Genomic DNA, 22017 nt, shown 5'->3' on the forward strand with positions numbered 1-22017 from the left:
TTTTTCTTGTGTTTTTTAAAGTGAACAGGATCTTCTTTATGACCAAAGTAGTACTGAGAAGAAAAAAAAAAATCTGAATAACTGATTTTTCCAAGTGGTACAAACACAGAGGAACAGCCTATTTTAATGTAATATAAAATACTGCAGTCCCATTTTTTCCATTTCTGGATTGTTGAAGTTAACGATCAAATGCTCTGTCAAAACTTCGTTTCTGACCTCTGCTTCTGAATCTGTTTCTACCAGAGCTACCACGCCGCCCGTTCCTGGAGCTTGAGAAGCTTCGGCCATTTCCTCCACCTCCTCCTCCTCCTCGCTGTGATTCTACTAACTCGGGTAACTCAGTCGCCACACACAAACGCCATTGTTTCGAATCTTCCCATCTTGCCTATTGAAATCAAGCCAGACATAGCAAGTTAAATTCTAGGAAAGCAACTACAGGGTATTTCATAATTCCTAAATTCGCTCAACTGAAAAAGCAAAATTGTGAGCTAATACAGGGGATTCAAGATTCTAACTAAAGTTGTCAATACTGGTTTCAAAAAGAGTTACAGCTGTCTGAGTACACCTCCAATACTGTAGAACAGAATGGAAACCCACCTTAGAGCTTTACAGAGCAGCCTCATCAGTAAACTCTTTCCCCACCTTTCATTCATTAAGAATACCACAGTAATCATTACTGATCACAAATCCACACCCTCCCCTCAATTCCCCTCTAATCCAGAACCAAACATCGTTTTAGGAGTGAATGCTAGGGCACGAGGGTATAGGGAGAAATACCTGAAGGAAAGATTGGAAATCTAGGGTATTTTGGCATGGGAATACTAGTTCTGCCAAGCAAAAACCTGGAATTCACTTTCCTGTGGAGAAGTCTGGGTGAAAAGAATGGGGAGCAAGGAATAGAAAAAAGGGGATTTTATAGTGTAACGACACTTGTTACTGCTGCTGGATTAATCTTTGCAGGCAACAAGGGGTAGATTGTTTACACCAGTGCAAAAGTTTCAAGCTACAGATTTTTGGAGACGGGGTATACTTTAGGAAAGGAACACTGTATGCTTGTTCTGTTCTTCAATTCCTTCAAGGACATTCCTTTTGCCACTAGGAAAGGCAGAATACAGGCAACATAATGTTTTCTGCTTAACCCAGTCCAGCCAGTTTCATCTACAGTCTTCTGTAACCAGAAATTTCAATGAATGTACCTCTATTTCCTTTTGGTCTGCTGCAGGAATATCAAAGCACACACCCTAGAAAGAGAGAATAATTTTAATGGATACAGGTCTAGCCTTTTAATTGACTGCAACTAAAAAAAAAATGAGAGCCTACAAATCTATGTACTAGAACAGTTTTACATTTCCAAGTGGTTTTTTTAATAGGGATTTGTGATACTTTGAAATCTTCGAACATGGAAAGAGTTGCATCAATATTTCTCAAAACACCAATACTTGTACTTCCTTAATGTTTCCCTCAGATATACACATTTTTTTTTCCTCTGCACAGCCAGTACTTCCAATTCACATTTTCTTGCTCTTTAACAATAGCTTATAACCTCCTCCATCCTAAACTGTGGTGTATTGGCTTCTGCATTAGTAATTTTGTAAATTCTTTCAAATCAGAAGATTTAATCTGTACTAAGAAATGTATACCCCCAGTAAACTGAATATTTAGGTTCAGACAAAAAAATCTGAAGTTAAACTACTTGAATGATTAAGTACAATACATAATTAACATGTTAAAATGCTATTCTTTATCTGAATGAGCAATCTGGATCCTGAATATTATACATCTGATGTAGGGAAAACCATCCGTGGATAGTGTTCTACACATAAAATACAGAACAACGCTGTGAATAAAGGGGCACAGGCAAGGACAATAAAACAAATATTACCAATTAATGCAACATCAAATATCATGTGTGAAGGATGCATTAAAAAAATTTCAGAGATGGAAATAGTAAAAATAGTTCACTGACAGAAAGAAGTGTCCTCAAGTCAAATTTAAAATCAGAAGTTTCTGGCCAAGAAACCTTGTGAACTATGTGTGAAATTCATACAGCAAGACATGCAGGTTAACTTTTACACAAAGATGCAATGTAGAAGGGAATACAGACAGCACCTAACACAAGAATTGCTTTTATTAAAAAAAAAACAAAAAACAAAACAAAACCAAAAACCACTGTTGTTCAAGTGCAGGTTGTCCCTTGTTTTAGGCTTTCTAGTTTACCAACTAGCATACAGATGTGCTGTAATTTTGATGATTTGCCAAACACGGTGCCACCAACACCTGCCATTTTTACATTTCTCTCCTTTTGGTACTCCCAAAAGGCACCCATTCTACCTGCTCTCATAGCAATCTTAATGCTTCTATGACAAATCTCTGCAGAAAAGTTCATTCAACATCTGCCTCTGAAGTGTCCTCCCAACTCATCTTCAGTTTTGGGGTCTTTTTAGTTTGTCTGTTGTTCTCCCCATCCCACACCACCTTAAACCACACAAAAACAGGGAAACACAAACTGAATCATTCTCTGTAATAACATTTGGAAACTTACATGGATATGAATGAAGTATTCATGGAAATGTAGGTGTGTGAAAGCACCAAAAAATAACAGCAGAAGAAGAGATATGAGAATGGCATGTGTTGACAGCACGCAAATTAAGTCATCAATATCACAGCATGTCTCTGTTCTGTTTTATTGATCTGGGTACATTGAGAATCAAAAAATACACCCAGAAAAAAAAAAACCACAACGACAGAGCAAATCAGCAATAATGCCTTACAACTCACAAAAAGCAAGACACAAGCATTCCTTATCCTATGTGTCACCACAAATAATCCTGGACAGACACGTTTGCATCCTTGTGAAAACACGTGAATTCTGAGAAAAGAGCAGTGAGGGGGATCCCTTTTGTTCAAAATAGCCATCTCAGCAAGCTTTGCTACAGTCATTGCAACACTGTCAAGTACACAACCCAAAAAGTAACTTTGTGATCTTTCCCAGTACTGACTGTCCTACCAAATCCTGTTTCTATATTTTTTCATCAAGGCACCGTAAACACAGTTCACGCCTTTTACCTGTTCTATCCCTACAGCCATGCTATATACTGCATTATACTACCACCTTAGCATGTCAGCAGAGCAGAGCCCTAAGCCTCTGAGATGCCTAAGCCCTAATAAAAACACTGAGGCCCATCCTTCTACCAGAGTCATGACCTTATCAACAGAGCCTGGAACAATGAAAAAAAGACCAAATATCTCCCCTGACAATTGCTGAGAAAAGGCTACAACCAGAAGAGCTCAGTATCAAAGACACAAAAAAAAGCTTACCATTTTTCCCTTGAGGAAACACATTCTGTTCACCTTCCTATCAACATCATCACCCAACAATTCTCGCAGTCTTCGCCAAGCATAGCTCATATTGTTAATTTCTTCAGAGCAGCGTAGTATCATTGTAACAAATCCCTAAAGAGTAAAAAATTGGGCATGCTCCATTCATTCAGCGGAATAAGCTTCAGCACATCTATCAGACAGGAAAAACCTGCTAATTCACAATTTCTAAACTAAGTTTTAAAGTGGATACAGTTACAGGAGAGCAAGTAGATTTATAGCCACTATATTCTTGCTTTTAACTAAATTAGTAGTTCCTAGTGGCTTAAATACAGTTCCCATAAACAAAATCATAAGGAGACAACTGATTCTCTATTCAAACACCACAGACGTGTACTGTGTTTTTCAGCTTCAAGACAAACATTAAGCCATACAGCCTTACCGCATCCGAGTTCAGGAGGGAACGCTGTTCAATGGAAGTAGCACCTGAAATATGGGCTAGAGCTGCAGCCAGAGCATTAACTGGTCCCTTTTCTTGTATTAGGAACCGAGCAGATTCTTTGAAATATTCAATAGCAGTTTGAGGAACAGAATCCAGACACCTAAGTAATTAAAGCAAAAAAAAAAAACAAACAAAACCAACCTTATACAATAGTATTTACTAGGCTCTGGAATAGAAGAAAAACAGCACAGAATCACAGAATCACTAAGGTTGGAAAGGACCTTCAAGATCATCAAGTCCAACCATTAATCCAGCGCCACTGTGTCGCCTAAACCATGTCCTGAAGCGCCACATCCACACGTTTTTTGAACACCAGTCCAAGACTTTAATAGTGATCAGTTCAGAGAGCTCAGAGACACAGCAATGGGCAATCCAAACAGCCCTTCAGAAAGAGCAAGATACAACAGGGCTTGAGTCACTGAACATACCTGATGGCATCTTTGCTGGAAGCCTTTATTATATCTGTTGCAGTAGGAACACCAACACGCTTGAATGTAATGCCCTGAAATTTAAAAAGCAAAATACAGATGAAAGTTGCGGACCATAAATAATTTAGTTCTAAAGAAACAGTATTGTACTCCAGTGAAACAAGCATTTAAATCTATTATTCTTCTTCCTTTTTTCATCTTTTAACTCCCAACTTTTGCTAGTGGAAATTACAAGGTTAAGCTTACAGGGAAATGGGTGACACTTAAAAGCCTTTTATGTACCAAGTTTAAATGATCCAGTGACCTTCAACTGAAATAGAGACCACTTTGGCATATTCCAGGAAAAAAAAAAAAAAAAAAAAGTCCTACAAATTAATTTTAGTATGGTTTACTTGGATATAAGTACAAGTTACACAGCCTTTCTAAATATAAGCCTGAGTTTTCTGTGCTGAGACTAAATCATTTTACTCAATATTTTACTCATTTATTTACACATAATTAAGTATTATGAATACTTCGTTGGCAAGAAAACAAACATGGAACAGTGGGCAAAGTGCAAAAATGGAAGTAATGGTTCTCAGTAAAGCTATACATACAGAAATCACTAATCGGACAATAATTCAGGGTGAACACTAAACTGAAATCCTGCTGGCTTTTTTCTCATTTCCCCAGGTACAATCTTAGTGACACTTGCTGAAAAAGCATGGACATGATAATCTGCGGTGCGCTCGCTGCTCCACAGTAACTGACTGGGTACCCGAACTCTGCAAGGTAACTGAACCTCAACTGGATGATTTATAGCATTATTCTGTAATTGGACTATTGAACAAAACATGAAGATTTTACACGCTACCCTAACACATTACATTTGAGTGCTCGTGATTAGAAGAAAACTCTACTTTACCGCTTTTTGTTCCACGTATCTTAACTGATGTTCTTCCTTTCGCTGATAAAAACAGATACAGATCCCGGTCCGTCCAGCTCGCCCTGTACGTCCAGAACGATGGATATAGGACTCCACATCCTTTACAAAATAAATAGCCTTATGACTTATCTAATTTATAGTAACTTAATCAATTCATTGCATTCATGTAACATAGAAGAAGCTATTACAGTTAAGCCTGAACAACACAAAATAACTGCATCAGAAAATTAAATTAAAATCCATTGTTTCACTAAAGTCAAGTGAATAAGCTTTTCCACAGCCCTCTAAAAATCACAGTTCGAAAGCCAGAACCATGAGCACGGGTCAACTAAGTCTTGTTTTGGCATCACCACAGAGAACATGAGAAAGCATTTTGAGTGTGTATACCTCTAGAACAGTCCCACTCACTCTCTTGCATATCAACTTGAGCACAGTTACTAAGATACTAATAGCAAATTCACTGAAAAATTATCTTGTTTCTTTTAAACCCTCTTAACTCAGCCAGTGTTCTCACTGTTGGGGTCCCCCCTCTTATATGCCCCAAATTAGTGAATCGTTCTTGCAAGACAAACAGCCTTCTTCACTTCCCACTGCTTCCAGGCTGCAATCACCATACATGGCCTTGAAGGGAGAAGCTTTGAACAGCCTTAAAAGAAAGCATTTTAAGACAACCATCTTTAAACATACTAGGCAGTGATGCAGTCTGAAAAAATCCTCTTAAGAAATTACTTCTATATATCAGGACATTTCTTACCCTTAAATGCAATGCTGATATACTCTGTGTGGTGAATACAATCACCTGATAGCATTTACTACTTGAAAACAAAACTATACAAGACATGTAACATAACTATCTCCTACCTTTGGTGGCGAACTTTGTACAACCAGGTCAACTTCAGGGATATCTAAACCACGGGCAGCTACGTTAGTGGCAACCAGAACTTTAAATGTACCATTTCTAAAACCTTTCAGCGTGATCTCTCTTTGCTTCTGAGGAATGTCACCATGCAATGACTGGCAATCCTGAAAAACAGTATTATTGTAGGACTGTACCAAAATCCAAGACAGTGCTCCATTTTATGTGTCAGTTTTGGGTACAGCATCTTGTTATTGACAAGACACAGAAGAACTGAAGTACCAGAGTTTATATTTTAGGTGTCTTACAATATTTACTCAGTATTTCTTACTCATATACCTCAAAGACCTTTAACAAAGGTAGGAAAACAGAATTGCAACATGTGTCATCTCCACCTCTAATTACTGTGACCTGTGAAAACAACTATGCTCTAACTTGTCATCCACACCATCTATGCAAGGCTTAGCTGTTTCAAAATAGTCACCAGCAACTTTCTCAGGCCTTCTTAGTATTCATTTAGACATCTTTTCCAAAACAGTGTTGCTTCTTAGTCTCTCTTAATATATTAATTTCCCCCACTACCAATTAAAGGACTAAAATATAAATAGTCCTAAAAAAAAAATTAACTACAGCTTCAAAGATTTTTTTTTTTTAAATCCAAACATTGTGAAAGTCCTGTATCTCAGCAATAACAAGTGTTTTAATCACTTTAAAACTTACTCAGCATAGGTCTGGTATCAACATAGAGCTGATACATCTCTGACAGGTTTTGTTACTTAATACAGATGATAACATACCTGTTTGATTGAAGCATTCAGAGCCAGTTCATTTGCCTCCTTTTTGGTCTCACAAAAGACAATGGTCCTCCCATGGCTACCACTGTAGACCTGAATGACATCTCCAATAACTGCAGCTCTCTGAGACCAGTGACACTCTATGGCCAAATGCTATGGAAAAGAATTCCAGTGTTTAGCTTACATAAAAACACAAGATTCTGTTTTAATACACTTGAAACTGTAAAAATCCAGAAATACTAAAGAGTTAATACAGTTTCCTGATTGGCAAAATATGCTAAATCATGTTCCTGGAACACATAAAATCCATAAGGCACTTATATCCACCATGATTAGTATAACATTAAGCAAAATAGTTACAGTAAGAGGAAAAAAAAAGATGACAGTCTACAAATTGCTTTTTTAAAGCAAGGGGGAAAAAAAAACAGGAGATGTTATACGATTTCTCTCGAGGACAGTCAAGGGTGCAGGATTTTATCCCAGTTCTATCAACTTTATGTCAGAGAAAGTGAAACAAATAAATACAGTATCTTAAAAGTTTTTTTCAAGCACAAAATTAACATTCTTTCAATCCCACGGATACAATTATGTTGTGACCAACTGATCTGTCAAAGTAACTGTTAAGCCATGCTTAAGCGGAAACAGTATCTTATTTTATCAAGGTAATTAATTCAGGTTTCTGGCATACGTGTATTGTATTCCTTGCTATGTTATTTACCGCAAAGCAAGCCAAGGCCTAGTGAGCGGAGATACCACTGGAAGTTTGAAAAAAAACCTGTACACAGAATACAGAATTTGACTGTGCTTTCTATGGTGATTTGAAAGAGCCATGTTGATGGTTAATATGTGCCTTTTGCTTCGTACTTGCACAAAATCAGATACTGCTTTTCTCTGAGAACCAACAAAACTGCTAACTGAATCCTCACTCTACCCGAGATGTCTATAAGGCTGCTGGATGCTGTGAGAAGAGAGACAGATCCTAAACCTAGAAACAGTCTGAGTAGCTGTAATGTTTTGAGAATTATTTTTTAAGCATAAGGCACAACTTGCAACATAACCCTGGTAATGTACCTTAGGATGGGACGACTGTTTGTAGTGTAAAGGAAAAGGGAAAAGGCCTGAAAACATTCCACATCAGACATTACTCACTTCTACTGTTGTAGCAGCCTTTTGAGTCCTTTTTCCAATAAGGTCAATCTGTTCATATCTAGACTTCATGTATTTCTTAGCCACATCATACACCCAATGTGGGCAAGTTGCAGAAAACAGTAGCGTCTGGGGATTGTCTTCAGAATCTTAAAACACAGAACACCATTTCACAAACTTCGTATGTTTCACCTTACAGATGTATACAAGTCAATTATACAAATTATTAAAAATATGAGGTCAACTGTCAGTATATAAAATAAAGAAGACAATTCTACTTTTTAAATGTATGCACTACTAATATCTGGAGAAAAAAATACTCTAGAAAGTCTACATAATTCTCAGGATTAGGAAAAAAGTTACTATAACCAAAAATCCAGTCTATTTCCAAGTGGTGAAAAGGGTAAAAAGCTTCTAATTCATTTAACTGGACGAAGTCCAAGTACAACTTACAGATAGGTATCAAAGACAGTTATTTACAGACCCCTAGGTACTGTATTTTAAGCTTTGCAAAGGTCCTATGAACAATTCCCACTTTCGCCACACTTCCTCATGTACCGCATTCACAGTACCTTTCCTACAATATATAGTATTCAGTCATTTCTAATCAAAGCCACCTTGCAACTTGCAGAAAAAGATATCTGAATTTTAGCAGGCTAAATTATCACTAATATTTCCTACTATTTGTTTAAATATCTAGATTACCCTTCTTGTATGCAACTCGTAAAATGTCTTCCACTTGTTCAGCAAATCCCATGTCCAGCATCTGGTCAACTTCATCAAGTACAACATGTTTCACCTTGGTAAGGTCCAGCTTGCCATTCTGAAGATGGTCTTTGATTCGACCAGGTGTCCCAACCAAAATGTCAATGCCACTTCTCATGAGATCAACTGATAAACAGGAAAGAGCAGAAGAGGCATTAGCAGTGAACTAGGGAGCAGTCTATACAATAGAAACACATAGTAGCTAAGTAATAATGAAACAAAGGCTTCTTAAACCATTCATAAGTACTCCCCTTACAAATGTGAGAACAAATGATAAACAGGAGGAGAAAACTTTGGGAGAAAAAAAAAAAAGTAGAAGCTCTACTGCTCTTCCTGAATGAAAAAAAATTTTCCCATCTCCCTTCCCTCTCCCCATGATTTAAATAAACTGGCAAAACAAAAAGCTGCTTTTAACATACTTTGGAAATAGTTAGCTCTTCCCAAATTGTCTACCTTAACTGGAAACTTAAAAAAAACTTTTCTTTATTTGACTATCCAATTACTGAAATCACCTCCTTCCTGAAGTTCTGCAGGGAAAAAAAAATTTATCCCTAATGTCTCAGGATACACTACAATGAAAGAGCTTATTCTCATTCCTGCTCTCATTTGCCTTGTTTACAACCATCAAGACAGTAAATGACACCATCACAATATAGAAATTCTTCTCTACCTTACAAATCCTCTAGATATCCTGTATCACACAAAAACCCCAACACCCACTCACAGCTCTAAGACTAAACATTTTTTAAAGAAAATATAAATGTTTACAAGAACCTAAACCCAAATACTCTGTATACACACAGTATAATCTCTTTCGCTTTAAATTAAAGTGCATGAGTAAACAAGAGTGCTACAGTTATTTCTCACCATAAGATACATTCTGAGCTACTGAATTCCCCATGAACACTCTCCAGTTCCTGAGTCAAAAGCGTGTGTTTGGAAAGACCCAACTGCATTCCTCAAACATGTCAGTCAAATGACATTTCAGTTATTAGTGATAAGTGTCACTTACTTTGTCCATTATATGGAGTTCCTCCATAAAAACAAGCTACTGTTAGCTTTCTTGTGATGTCCTTGAAATCTTTGGCAACCTGGTTTGCCAGCTCTCTCGTTGGACAAAGAACTAGTACCTAGACAGAAGACAAACACGTGTTCTCTCAACATGGCTTCTGCCAAGAAACCACTACACTTCTAATAATTAATCTAGGTCTGACCATTTACATAATTAAAAAAATCTGGTTTAAATAGTTATCTAAGCAAAGATTACAGAAACACACTGCTTAAGGCTCTCATAACATTAATCTTCTTCAGCACATACTCATTTAGGACGGGTTAACTTTTTTTCAAATGTGATAGACAGGAAATACTTAAATCTTATTTAACTTTAGCTCTTGTTATCAAGAAATCAGCTACAAGTTTTTTTTCTACATGCACATGTGCTGTTTGAGTACATGACTGAAGGATAATAAAAGGTTTTTACACATGCTCAGTAATGCTTCACAGTCCTGCGAGAAGGTGTAAGAAAAAGCGATCAACAGTCTCTCAGCTTCCCTGTGACTCAGGGAAACATATGTTCAGTCTGCAAAGCTGGTGCTCAGCATGGCTCTGGAGCCTGTGCCAATATTCCCACAGAAGCGACCAAGCAACCAAACTTCACTGCAGGTGATGGACAAGCTACTAGCTAGGAGTTTTAACTGATTTAGTTTAACATGTGATTGCAGTACTGCTCTTAAACCTGTCATCAGTGGCTTGACAAAAAGAACCTTAAAATCCTTATCCTATTACTTCTTTCAACATTAAAACACACTACAAAAAAGAAAGTAGTAGTGTAGTATGGTAGAGTGAGGCCTGAAATCTTTAAGGCTTGTGACTCCCTTGGAGAAAGCCTTCCCTTCTCCGCAAGACTGTGCCAAATCTAGAGCCAGTGTTCTTAGCCAACATGATGGGCAGATGCAAATAAAACAGCTAGTACCAGTTTTGGAATGAGTTTCAGGTAATCTATTAGATGGGTGACAAGATAAAATAAACTGATAAAATATGCCCACTATTAATGGTGATACGATAAGCTTTGGCCTATCTAGTTTTGGAGGGTGTCATAAGAATTTGGTGAAAAAACATGGTATTCCCTAGCAGAACGCGGACAGCTCATAATGAATCTGCATTCTCTGGAGCAGAAGCTTCAATAGCTGCTGGTGGTCCTAGTGAAAACTAAGTCTATTTTTAAAACGTCCCACCATTTACTTGTTTAAACAAACATGTTTAAGTAGACAGCTTTTATCAATCAGAAAAAGTCACTAATCTGCTGCTAATTTGAGAGAAAAACAAGCATCCAGTAACCACTGGACCTGAACAGATAAGGTGACTGAACAAAATTGAATAGGAACACATTGAACACCTGTAGTTTCAGTCTCTCTGTAAACGGAAAAAGGAATTGACAAGTGGATAGAGCTATTTGGCTCTTTACTTTTGATCAGAGAGTATGAGGCAGCACAGGATGCAGGCAAAGCCCAACAAACACGACTTTCAAAGAATCTTTAATGTAGGTTAGCTTATCCCTGCATAAACTTGAAGAACTTTTCCAGCAGGTTAAAATTTTGAATCACTCAGACATAAGAGAAAGCAAAATCAGCGTTCTAACTAAAAATAGTTACCTTCGGTGAACGGCCTCTTCTTCTTTCCTGTGAGTCTCCCTGAAGCTTTTCAATTAAGGGAATAGCAAAAGAGAATGTTTTCCCTGTTCCAGTTCGTGCTTGAGCAATTACATCTTTGCCAGAATATACTGGGTCGAAGGTCTTCACTTGCACAGGGAACAGGTACGTCACTCCTCGAGCTGTGACAATTTCAACAGACTTCCTTAATACGATCATTTTAGAAATGTTCTTGCATGCTCTTCAGAGGAAGTTATCCCAAGCAGAACCTCCATCAACTCTAAAGTCAGTCAGGACTATGTCATCACCTCTGCTGAATTATTTAACCACAGAGGTCATCTATAAAGAGTGCCCTGGGACTGTACATTTTGTTCTCCCACTTCATACCACCAAACATAGTTCTAGCTGGGACAGATGAAGTTACCAGCCTTTAATAAAAGCCTTTAAGTAGTGTGGCTTAATTTATATAATACTCTCCACCTAACTATGAAAATCTCTTCCTTTCAAATAAAATGTGTCAAAACCACTTCTATTCTTCTCTTAATCCATACTAAATCATGCACAAACTAATGTCAAAGATACTAAATATAACTGGTTTTCCTTTACTCACACTGAAATAACTTTTAATTGAAAAATTCTCGCACAGAATTATTTTTGTTTTGCTTTATGTCATTTAAAATTCTACTGTAAAGACTGAACTGGGCAATACTGCAAACAGAAAAGTCTATGTTCAAAGATGTATTTAGAGTAGGGAATCAATATGCCTTCTGCATAGCATCTGTGCTTGCATACGCACAAGCTGAACAGATCTCAAAGCTCATCTATTATGTTGAGCGTAAAAACACAAGACAATTTACTTTCTGTGGTCACATCATGCCAAGAAATTTACCTTGAAGAAGCTGAACAGTCCCTTTGGAAATAGAAAAGTTGGAGAAGGCACCCTCTTTCTGTTCTTCAGTCATCTCCTGTTAGGTGAACAATAAATCAGATAACATTCCATGTGAATATCATATGACCATCAGAAAATTCAGGGTAATGGCATAGGTACTGGTGTCATACCCAAGGGTCACATTTTCAGTAACAGTATCACAGCTGCACCTAAAGAGCCTTCTTTGTTTTACTTAATATTTCAAAGTTAGACAAAAGTGACCTTCATATCTAATGGCATAACCCTGTATATGCAAAAGACCCAAATTAAAACACTGAAAACTCATAATTAAATTTTAACATTCTATTTTAAGTAATTACCAATGGCCTAACAGATTATGTTGTAATATGCAAGATTCAGGCTTGATATCTAGTGTATTTCCTACTTCACAATTAATACAACACAGTGATTTACAGACACAGAAATCGATTCCCAAATGAGTAACATTACAAGGTAGAGCATCAAACGCACCTACTTAGTAATGTATCACTTCCATATAGCATTTTAATCATCGTACTGTTAAAATGTAAGTGTAAGAAAAGAATGCTAAGCCTGGAAACCATGGAAACCCAGGATGCTTTGTGAAGCATCAACTGAAACATGAAACAAGACCAAGCAGCAGCAGAACATACAGGTATAAAGACTTCTCAAAACAAGTGTGTTTCCCTTAAAAAAAAAAAAAGTGGTTCATGTCAAGCAATTTTAAAGAAACCTAAATCAAATACAAATAGTCAGACAAAATAAAAACATTCTTACAGAAAGGCTTAAAAAGATTTCACAACTGTTACAACATGATATTTTATTACATTAAGAACTATCTTATCATATTAACAATTACTATTTAATAAGATGATACATAAACCCCACAACTTTTCTTTTTCCACTAGCTAAAACCAAGTAATTATTTTTTCACTAGCAAAGTAGTCATAATACCAAAAAGAAGTCAATTAAGCTACATTTGTGGCAATTACAATCACATCTAGTGATGCTGAATCATATTAAAGCACCATCTCACTGCAGCTTGTCCATCTGCCAACAGCTACCACAGTACCAAAGTGTTGAAGTGCGCTGATCTAGAACTTCAGGTCTTTCATAATTTAACATATTTGCAAAGAATCGACAGAAAGGACAGCTCAAGTAGCTTTAAAACCTGGAAATTTATAGCAGTCTTTCCACTGATTAGAGTAAAAAAAAAAAAAAGGAAAGATAACCCGTTCTACATTTAACCTTGTTGCAATCCAGGAGTTGAAAGATAAACACATCACTATAACTAAATCAATCATTTAGTTTTACCTGCTCTTGCTCACTGTCACCATCACCACTTGATGTTTCACTAGAATTGCTGTGCCGTTTTTTGCGGGTGGATTTAGCATTTAAGGAAGATAATCTTGTATTCTCCGGGCTTTCCTCTCTTGTATCACCGTTTTGTTTAACTCCAGTCCTCGATTTCTTGAGTTTCGGGGAATCAACGTCATCCTCCGACTGCTCACTTTCATCCATCTGAGCCTTTCTCCTCCGAGATTTGTCATGGCGTTTAGATTTCTTCTCTTTTTTCTCCTTCTGGTAAAGGCACAGAGCAACACGGCCGTAAATGAAAACACACGCACATGATCCAAGCGACGCGAAACACCAAAGATGTTACAGAACTGTTACAACTAAAAGCCTATGTTCTAGTTATTATCGTATAAAGCAACGGAGCCCTCCCTGCCGCGGCGCAGGTGCCACCAGGAGGCATTTTCCTGACCACGAGACACCAAGGCCTTCATTTTCGGGACTCTTCCCCACGCAGGCTGTACCCAAAAGGGCTCCCCGGGCCGCTGCGCGACGAGGACGGCCACACGCCTGCTCCAGCAGGCCCACACCCTCCGGCGGGGCCGTCCCGACACGAGGCGGGGACCGTGGCCCGGCGCCGCAGGCCGTGCAGCCCGCCGACCTCCCGGCAGGCCTCGCCGCCGCGCACGTGGCCGGCCGGCCCGGCACGCCCCGTGGCCGCGCCGCGCAGACCCGCCTCGGCCCACGCCACCGCGGCGAGGGGGGAAGCGACCCGAGGCGAAACCCGCCGGACACGAGGCCCGGAGTGCAGGCGAGGCGAGGCGAGGCGAGGCGAGGCGGCGCGGCCAGGCCGTACCCGGCCGCGGAAGGCCCCGGAGCCCTCCCCCGTACCTTGCGCCGTCGCCGACTGCTCTCCAGAGCTGACTCGGTCTCCATAGGGCACTCAGGATCTGACTCGGCCCCGCTGCTGGCGCTAAACCGGGTGGCTTCAGGCATCTCCGCTCCCCGCCGGCCACACCGCACCGCGCCGCGCCACGCCGCTGCCGGCCGCTGTGTGACAGAAGCAGAACCCGCCCACTGCCCCGGCAACGCGGGGCGGGGCCACGCCGCTCAACCGTCGCCCGGCACCCAATAGGCAGTCGCCGTCGCCGCCAGACTCCAGGGCCCAGCATGCCTCGGGGCTCCCCCTCCCCCGGACTGCAAGGCCCAGCCTGCCCTGCGCCAAAGACGCAGTGGAGCTCGTGGCGTGCTCCGCGCCCTCGCCCTGAGGAGTCCGCCATGACGGGCGCGGGCGGGCCAGCGCCATCAGGCGGGCCGGGAGACGGCGACCCGCGCCGTTTCCACGAGGGCTTGAGTTATGCTGTACCCACTTTGCGCGTGTAACCCCTGGGAGGGGTTTTAAGGAAGCGGAAAAGCTGCTGGCAGACAGTGGCCAGCGTGAGGCGCTGAGGGCAGAGAAGTTCTGGACAAGCCTGAGGGGGAAAATCCCGGAACCGGCGTGACTGCAGCCGGCCGTGGACTGAGGCGGACAGGAGAGAGCGCTGCAGGGCTCTGCTCAGCCTCAGACAGCACAGACGCAGTTTCTTCCACTTCTTCACAGCCAGAGGCACGTTGCCTAAAAGAAATCTCCAATAACTTTAAAAACTGGTAATTACAACTTTAGCCTTCTGTCTCCGTAACTACTGGAGACAAGTTTTCGATAGTAAAAGAGCCTAACATAGTTAATAACGGTATGACCAAGTGCCTCTGTAAGATTTAGAAGGACCACAAGCCTTTGGTGATTAGCATCATGAACCGCACACCATCCGCTTTTAGCTACAGGAATAAATCAGGATTAAGTCGTCAAAATTAGTCTTCTGAACTAAAAGCTGTAAACTGATCCTGAAGGCTGCCAGGATGTTGTTTCCTTAAGAGAATGAAAGGGGTGGTCAGGAGCAGAGGGGGCCTGCCGGCCTGCAGCAGGGTTCCTCTCTAAGCAATGCCACTGACCTTACCTGTTGTCTCCTGCACCAACACACTTTAATTTGCAAAGACTAAATCCTGCTTGCCAGATAAACACACCAAGTAGATTCAGAAGGACAGCTGAGATTTCTTCACGATACATGGAGAGAACCTGAGGATTCAAGCGATTTTTGTAGTAAAAAGGTGCGTGCCAATCTAGTTCGTTTGCTTTGTTTTCTGAGAGGAGAGATGGAGCGTGCTGTTATTTCTGTGGCACAAGTAGAAAACACTTTCAGGAATTACAGTGTAAAACAGTCCGGTGCAACTGATACTGTTCCTATTACAGCAACACATACCCTTTCTAGGTTAATGGTGTGATTTGAATGAAGTATATCAATTCTCATTTTTATTATCACAGGGACACAAAAACTAATTAAAGATGAGAGCAACAGAAATATACATTGGCTCTCCAAATACTACGGTCAAAAGTTTTGATAACTAACAGCTTTGATTTAGAGAAGGCCTCACAGATGTGACTGATCACTTTTATGGTATGGTTATGTTGTTAGAAAGGGAAAGTTTACAAAGATAATTAAAAAAAAAAAAAAATCAAGTATTCATGACCAGAGTTAGCTGAAGCAAGGAATTTTGTTGCAATTGTCCTTCCACTTTGTCCACTTCTTTGCATTAATATTTATACTTTCAGAATTTGGCAGGAAGCTTCATCTTCTATGATTCTATGATCTTTTCAGTCCATCTAAAATAACAGAATTATAAGACGTCAGACTTCACATTCTACAAATAAACTGAGTTGGCTTAGTTTCTGGTACCACAAGATGACATTAATACAAACAATCAAAATATAGTTTACTAAAGAGTGTCCAACAGATTTCAAGTGTTCATGTCCAAGTAATACACTAGAAGTGTGCTTGAAAGAGTACACAGCCAAAAGCTGCTTAAGGGGGGAAAAAAAAAATCAGCAGAATTTCCTTAAAAACTGTTATATGTCATTTGTTCCTTCATATACTAGCTTCTCAAGGTGACAGTACATATCTAATAAGAACTCAAATGGTTTAATTGCACTTAAATACCAGTCGTTTAAGATCTTAAGAATATGTGATGCTATTTAAAAAATTGATATGATTTTTCCCTCACAGCATTTTAACTTATGTTCTTGCCAATTCAGTTAACAGTTTTGTAGGTCTGCTCCACATGCAACTGTATAAAAAACTATTTCATACCAATTTGTTTTTCATTAAGGGATTTTTCAGGTATAGTTACAGGCAAAACGTATCCTTATGAAAGGAAGCAGAAGCTTCCAGCACAAGTGATGTACACATTCTCATGTCTATCGTTAGCAAGTCAGATGGCATTTTGTACTTTAAATTTAGATTTAACACCTCTATAAAGCACTTTTTATTCTTCATTCACAACTAGGGAAAATATGACAATATCCATAATGTCATATGGCAAGATCAATGCGAACTGAACCAGCCTGCTAACAGGACTTTATCAATCACCATGTTTCTTAACATTTCTGTACTTGGACATCTCCATCAGCAAGGCAGAGCTCATGCTGTTTTCTTGCCTCATGAAAACAAATGCCAAATATAAACAGCAGCATTTGTATAGCTGATTTAGAGGGGATGTTCCCATAACAAAACATGGTAGAACTATACAGCTTGGGTATTTCCAGGACATAACAATGAAGTTTTTAAAGATAATAAGAATTTTGTTTGTTGGGGAGGGTTATAGTTTACAGCAACATTTCTGCATAAATCTGATTGTTAATTTGAAGATCAAACATCTAACATAGTTACATGTGTTTTTCTCACCTTGGGGAGTCAATTCTGCTGTCTCCTGTAATGCTGTGGTTTTCTGTCCCTTCCCAGTGTTTCTGTCCTGATATCACAGAACATGCATTCTTAAAAAACAGATCTTTTTTTCCCAAAAGGTTTCTTCTTTCTTTGGTTTGTAAGCCCAAAGCACAGCATGCCACTACCTCACCTGTCTCATAGGTGGAGTTCTGCAAAGTGTCAGCCTCTGAGTCAGTCTCATTGGTGTGGCAGAAATCTGCTACAGCTGAAACCCCCACCCATTCAGTAAGGCCATTTTCTTCTTCCTTTCTGTGAATTGTCAGAACAACCTGACTGCACAAACTACTTAGTTCTGTGAAACCTGTTTTTGGATGCTCTTTTGAGCCATCTACTGATTCTGCAAAACCAGCACCTTCCTTATACCCATCCTCTCCAGAGTCACACTTATTTACAGTTGGGTTGTACTGAGCGAGATAAGTATTAACCTTACAGTTTTTTAGGGACATAGCTGTCCCCAGCTTTTGCACAGCTTTACTCCAATCTCTTGTATCTGAAAAATCATGGCCAGGAGGCAGGTGAGGTGGTTCACAGCGTTCAAAACTGTCATGCAGATGTAATGAGCTACAGGCATCACCATCATGTACTTTTTGGTACAGAAGATGGCAGTTCTCAGTAAATCCTTCACTTTCCAGCTTCATTGATCTGGGATGGCTGGCACAGTCATATTTAAATACAAGTTCACTCTTTTTATCAGTCTTTTGTCTGTATGTCACACCAATTTTTTTTACCAGGTTAACATTGGCTGTATAATTTGAAAGACAGACATTTTGAAATTCATTTGCTGTTTGATCTAATAATTGACATACAGTGTCAGCTTTGCACCTGCAATACTCATCTTTCAGATGTAATGAAAATTTTTCTTCTTCTTTGCACACACCATTATCAGCAGTGTAGGAGTGAGCAGATTTTTGAATATCCGCAGGATTCTTTTTTACTGTTCTTCTGTAGCTGTTTTGTTCAGGAATATTACTCTCCAGAAAGTATTTACTTTTATCATCTATTTGCAAAGTACTGCTTTGCAGATAACTAACGTTTTCACTTAAACTGTCTTTCTTTAGTTGGAGGGAAGACCTGTTATTATGGAGTAGTTTGTTTTGCTTAGCTTTGTAAGCCTGTGTTTCAGTAGCCAGCCGTTCAGTTTCATATTCAAAGGTTTTTGAGGAGTCTAAGGACCATGGCCTTTGTAAAGCCCTTTCTTGCTTTTGAGTCCTGGATTTCAGCTGTCTGTTAATAATACCTTTGTACCCTTTTGCATAAAAGTTGTGTCTCCATGACAGACCCTGAAAAGGGTTCATAATTTGTTTTTTATATATGACATGGGATTCCACTGGTACATCAGACGGCTGTTGGTTTCTGATAGGCAGTGAAAGGTTCTCTTCCAGCTTCTCATTGTGGGATGTTAGCTCATGTACCTGAGATTTCCTGTTGGTTCTGCTAATCTGCTTCTCTTTCTTTGATTTGTTTTTCCTGGTGTGTTTTGCTGTTTTACTTTGTGTCTTTTGAGCACAATCTTTTGAAAGATGGTTTTGCCTGACTGTTGACACTTCAGCCAAGGTACCCCTACTGAGATATTTTTTCTGCTCTTCAAACTTCTGCATTAATATTGTGTGCTTAATCAAATTATCAACTGTAAGAGTAGGATTAATGCGCTTGATGATTTCGTGTTCAATATCACGTGGAATATTATCTAAGTCATCTTCATCCCTGACTGGCCACTCCTTGGGAGGAAATTGTGCTGAAAAAGTGGAGTACTCCTTCTTACATTTTTCTTTTTTAGAAGCACTTCTCCAGAAAAGGCCAAGGCCAAACCTTTTACATTTCAGTTTCACTTTCACAGATGTCAGGGATTTGATGGTGTCCCAGGAATGGTTTTCAGCAGATGTGGAGATCCCTTGAGTTTGAGTTGAAGGCATCAATTCACTGCAGCCTTTCTTACCTCCTCCATTAGGTTCATGGTTCATTAGCTGCTGATGTCTTTGTCCACAGAGCATATTCTGGTCAGGGAAACAATGGCAGGATCTGTAATAGGATACCGTAGGAATGTTTTCTTTCACTAGGTCTGCACAGGGCTCAGTGTTTACAACGTAAGTGATGGAAGGCGATGAACAGTAACAACTGTCCTCCAACAAGACCCTTCTATTGTCTTCTCTGGCATCATTTGTGATAAAGTATGTGTTGGGAGTCACAATGAAGTATCCTTCTCCTGTATGATATATTTTCCTTTCTTTAATTAGAGAGCCAAGGATCTTATATAAGATACTGTGGGAGGGAACAGCAATGCCTGCAACAAATATATAGATACTTCAAATCAGAAATAAATTTCCAAATAAAATGGGAGCTTGCTGAAAAATAGCTTACATATAATAGATCTGGAAGCAACTGAACATGAAATACCCAATGTACTTAATTTACAGGATTATGAAAGAAGTTTGAGTAGGGCATACTCAATTTCAACATGAAAGTGTCCAGTATCACCTGACAAAAGGCAGGATTTTATTTTTTTTTAATATGTCACCATTGAACTGAGCTTTCAGAGCCAGCAATTGTGCTTGCATCCAGCTGTCCCCCCCACACACCCCTGGGCTCCCTGCAGAACAGGGACAGCCCTACTCTGGAGCGGTGTCCACACATGGAGGGCAGCGAGGGCTGCCCCAAATCCTGGACTCTGCACAGGCTGCAGCCCTGAGTCAGGGAGAGCCCTCCTGGCCCAGCCAAGTGAAGGCTCTGGTAGGTGCAATTCCACTGGTGTCTTACAGATCAGTAAACCCCTTTTTAACTCTGACAGGGCCATTCCTCACTGATGAAGCAAGGTCACCCCTGAGGAAGAAGGTAAAGGCCAGCTGTGTTTCTGGTTGTCTCTGCAGCATTGCTGTGACGGAGCTTAGGCTGTACTCTCTGTCTGTTGGGATATGATATTCATGAGAGAGATCTTCTGCCAGCTACAAGCCAAACAGTGTGTTGTTCAAAGCATTTCTCTCTTGGCAGGTTATTTAACATCAGCTTTTATCACTCTCGCTTGATGCTTCTGGTATAATTTTGACAAATGACAATTGCTACCAAAGTTTACCTCACTGAGACTGGTCTCAGCTGCTAGTTTCCCCTCCAGTGTCACAGTCCCAGAGTCATTAGTCTAGTGACATCTGATCTACTGCCCCAGGTTTCTGCTGATCTGCCCACAAGAATGAAAACTTCCAGCAAGATGAAAACATAGCAAGAAATACACTCTTTCCCTACAGACTTTGAAAGTGCTACTTTTGGCTGACCTAAAAATGCTACCGTGTGGTTGTCTCAGTGCACATATGGACTACATCACATTCTTGGCAGGGTTCTGGGCCAGTTTATGAGGTTGCATTAAAAATTTTCCCACTAGTGAAAATGCCTACCAGATCAACCAGGAACATTTGCAGAGCTATAATATTATAAAGACTCAAAAGAGGACGCTCAGTATCAAATCAAGCAACCTCCTGCAGAGGGCCATAATGAGCCTTTACAAAGTTTCACGCCCATGCACACACACACGCGCATGCGTGCACACACATGGACGCGCACCTGAGGATCTAAGGGAAATGGAACATTTTTCAAATTGAAAAGAAAACACAGCCTTTAAGGGAAGTGGCTGCTACCCCATCAGAAGAGAAGGAATAAAGCTCATTTAGTGTAAGTAATTTTCATTCAGCTGGAATGTGACCCAACTAATCTGAATTTGAGGCCAGTTAGTTTTTTTGATAGCAAACACCAGATGTAGACTCCTACGCAGTCTCTTTGCCATCAAAGTCAGCTATGTTCCTGTCTCTTAAAGGAGGACTCAAAGTCTTTGTGATCTGACACACAGTGTATCTTACGCTGTTCCATGTCTGGCACCTACATACTTCATCTATACTTTCCCCCTCTCTAGAAAGGGCATACTGTGAACATTCTACTGCACTCAGTTCCCTCTCTTACTCTGAAAGAAGATTTACTAAAATCTGTAAAAAGGATTACATTCAAAACAACGTTAGTGACACAGATTAATGAAGGTAGTATACACATTCATGTATTCTACCAGTTGCTTGTTAATTTATATTCTTTCATCTTGCCAGCTTTGCTTGTAAACATTCAGTGATCACTTGCCCAATATCAGAAATGATATCAGAAATGCAAGCTTGATGATACAGTCACTTTTAAAAGGAGGGAGAAATGAACACTTTACCTGGATAATTTTTCACTAACTGCTCCATTAAAGTTTCCTGCGTGACCATCACATGATCTGCATTCATGTCTGATATGGTACGGCATATTCCTTCTGACAGAGAAATGGAGTGCGACTGCAAGAGAGGATTCATGAGAACAGGGGTCATATCACCTGAAGTTCAGAAGGAGACAGGGAAAAAAAAAAACCAACAAACTGTTTCAATGGAATAGTGTTCCATTTTTTCTATTAGCTCTGACAGATTTTCACTGAAAATTTCTTGTGTTACCTCAGAACAAACACCTTATCCTCAGCTAATTTTCTTTGGCAAATTACTCAGAAATATTTCTTAGGGAAGGGAAATGGCTGTAGCATTTTTCAAGTGCCTTTCTAATGAAGGAAACAGAAGGTTACCTTAAGCACATTAGTTTGTCTGGTATTAAATTCTG

At 39.7% G+C, this 22017-nt stretch overlaps 2 protein-coding genes across 2 annotated transcripts; both read right to left on the reverse strand.

The window, feature by feature from the left end:
* Nucleotides 1–178: 178 nt before the first annotated feature.
* Nucleotides 179–14578, reverse strand: LOC309407009 (nucleolar RNA helicase 2-like; the record flags this gene model as incomplete). The annotated part of the gene is made up of 15 exons (XM_082002404.1): nt 179–385; nt 1197–1241; nt 3319–3453; nt 3761–3920; nt 4249–4322; nt 5153–5272; nt 6035–6196; nt 6827–6976; nt 7973–8118; nt 8675–8860; nt 9747–9864; nt 11386–11564; nt 12272–12347; nt 13604–13870; nt 14474–14578. 15 exons carry the CDS (start codon nt 14576–14578, stop codon nt 179–181), a joined length of 2130 nt encoding a protein of 709 aa, XP_081858530.1.
* Nucleotides 14579–16252: 1674 nt separating this feature from the next.
* On the reverse strand, nt 16253–21769 carry STOX1 (storkhead box 1; the record flags this gene model as incomplete). The annotated part of the gene is made up of 3 exons (XM_082001950.1): nt 21590–21769; nt 17359–19681; nt 16253–16280 (listed from the first exon to the last, which is right to left on the reverse strand). Exons 1-3 carry the CDS (start codon nt 21735–21737, stop codon nt 16253–16255), a joined length of 2499 nt encoding a protein of 832 aa, XP_081858076.1. The 5' UTR covers nt 21738–21769.
* Between the last annotated feature and the right edge of the window lie 248 nt (nt 21770–22017).

This window comes from Phaethon aethereus (genome assembly GCF_964289735.1).
Source record: "Phaethon aethereus genome assembly, chromosome: 7".
Classification (NCBI taxonomy): Eukaryota; Metazoa; Chordata; class Aves; order Phaethontiformes; family Phaethontidae; genus Phaethon; species Phaethon aethereus.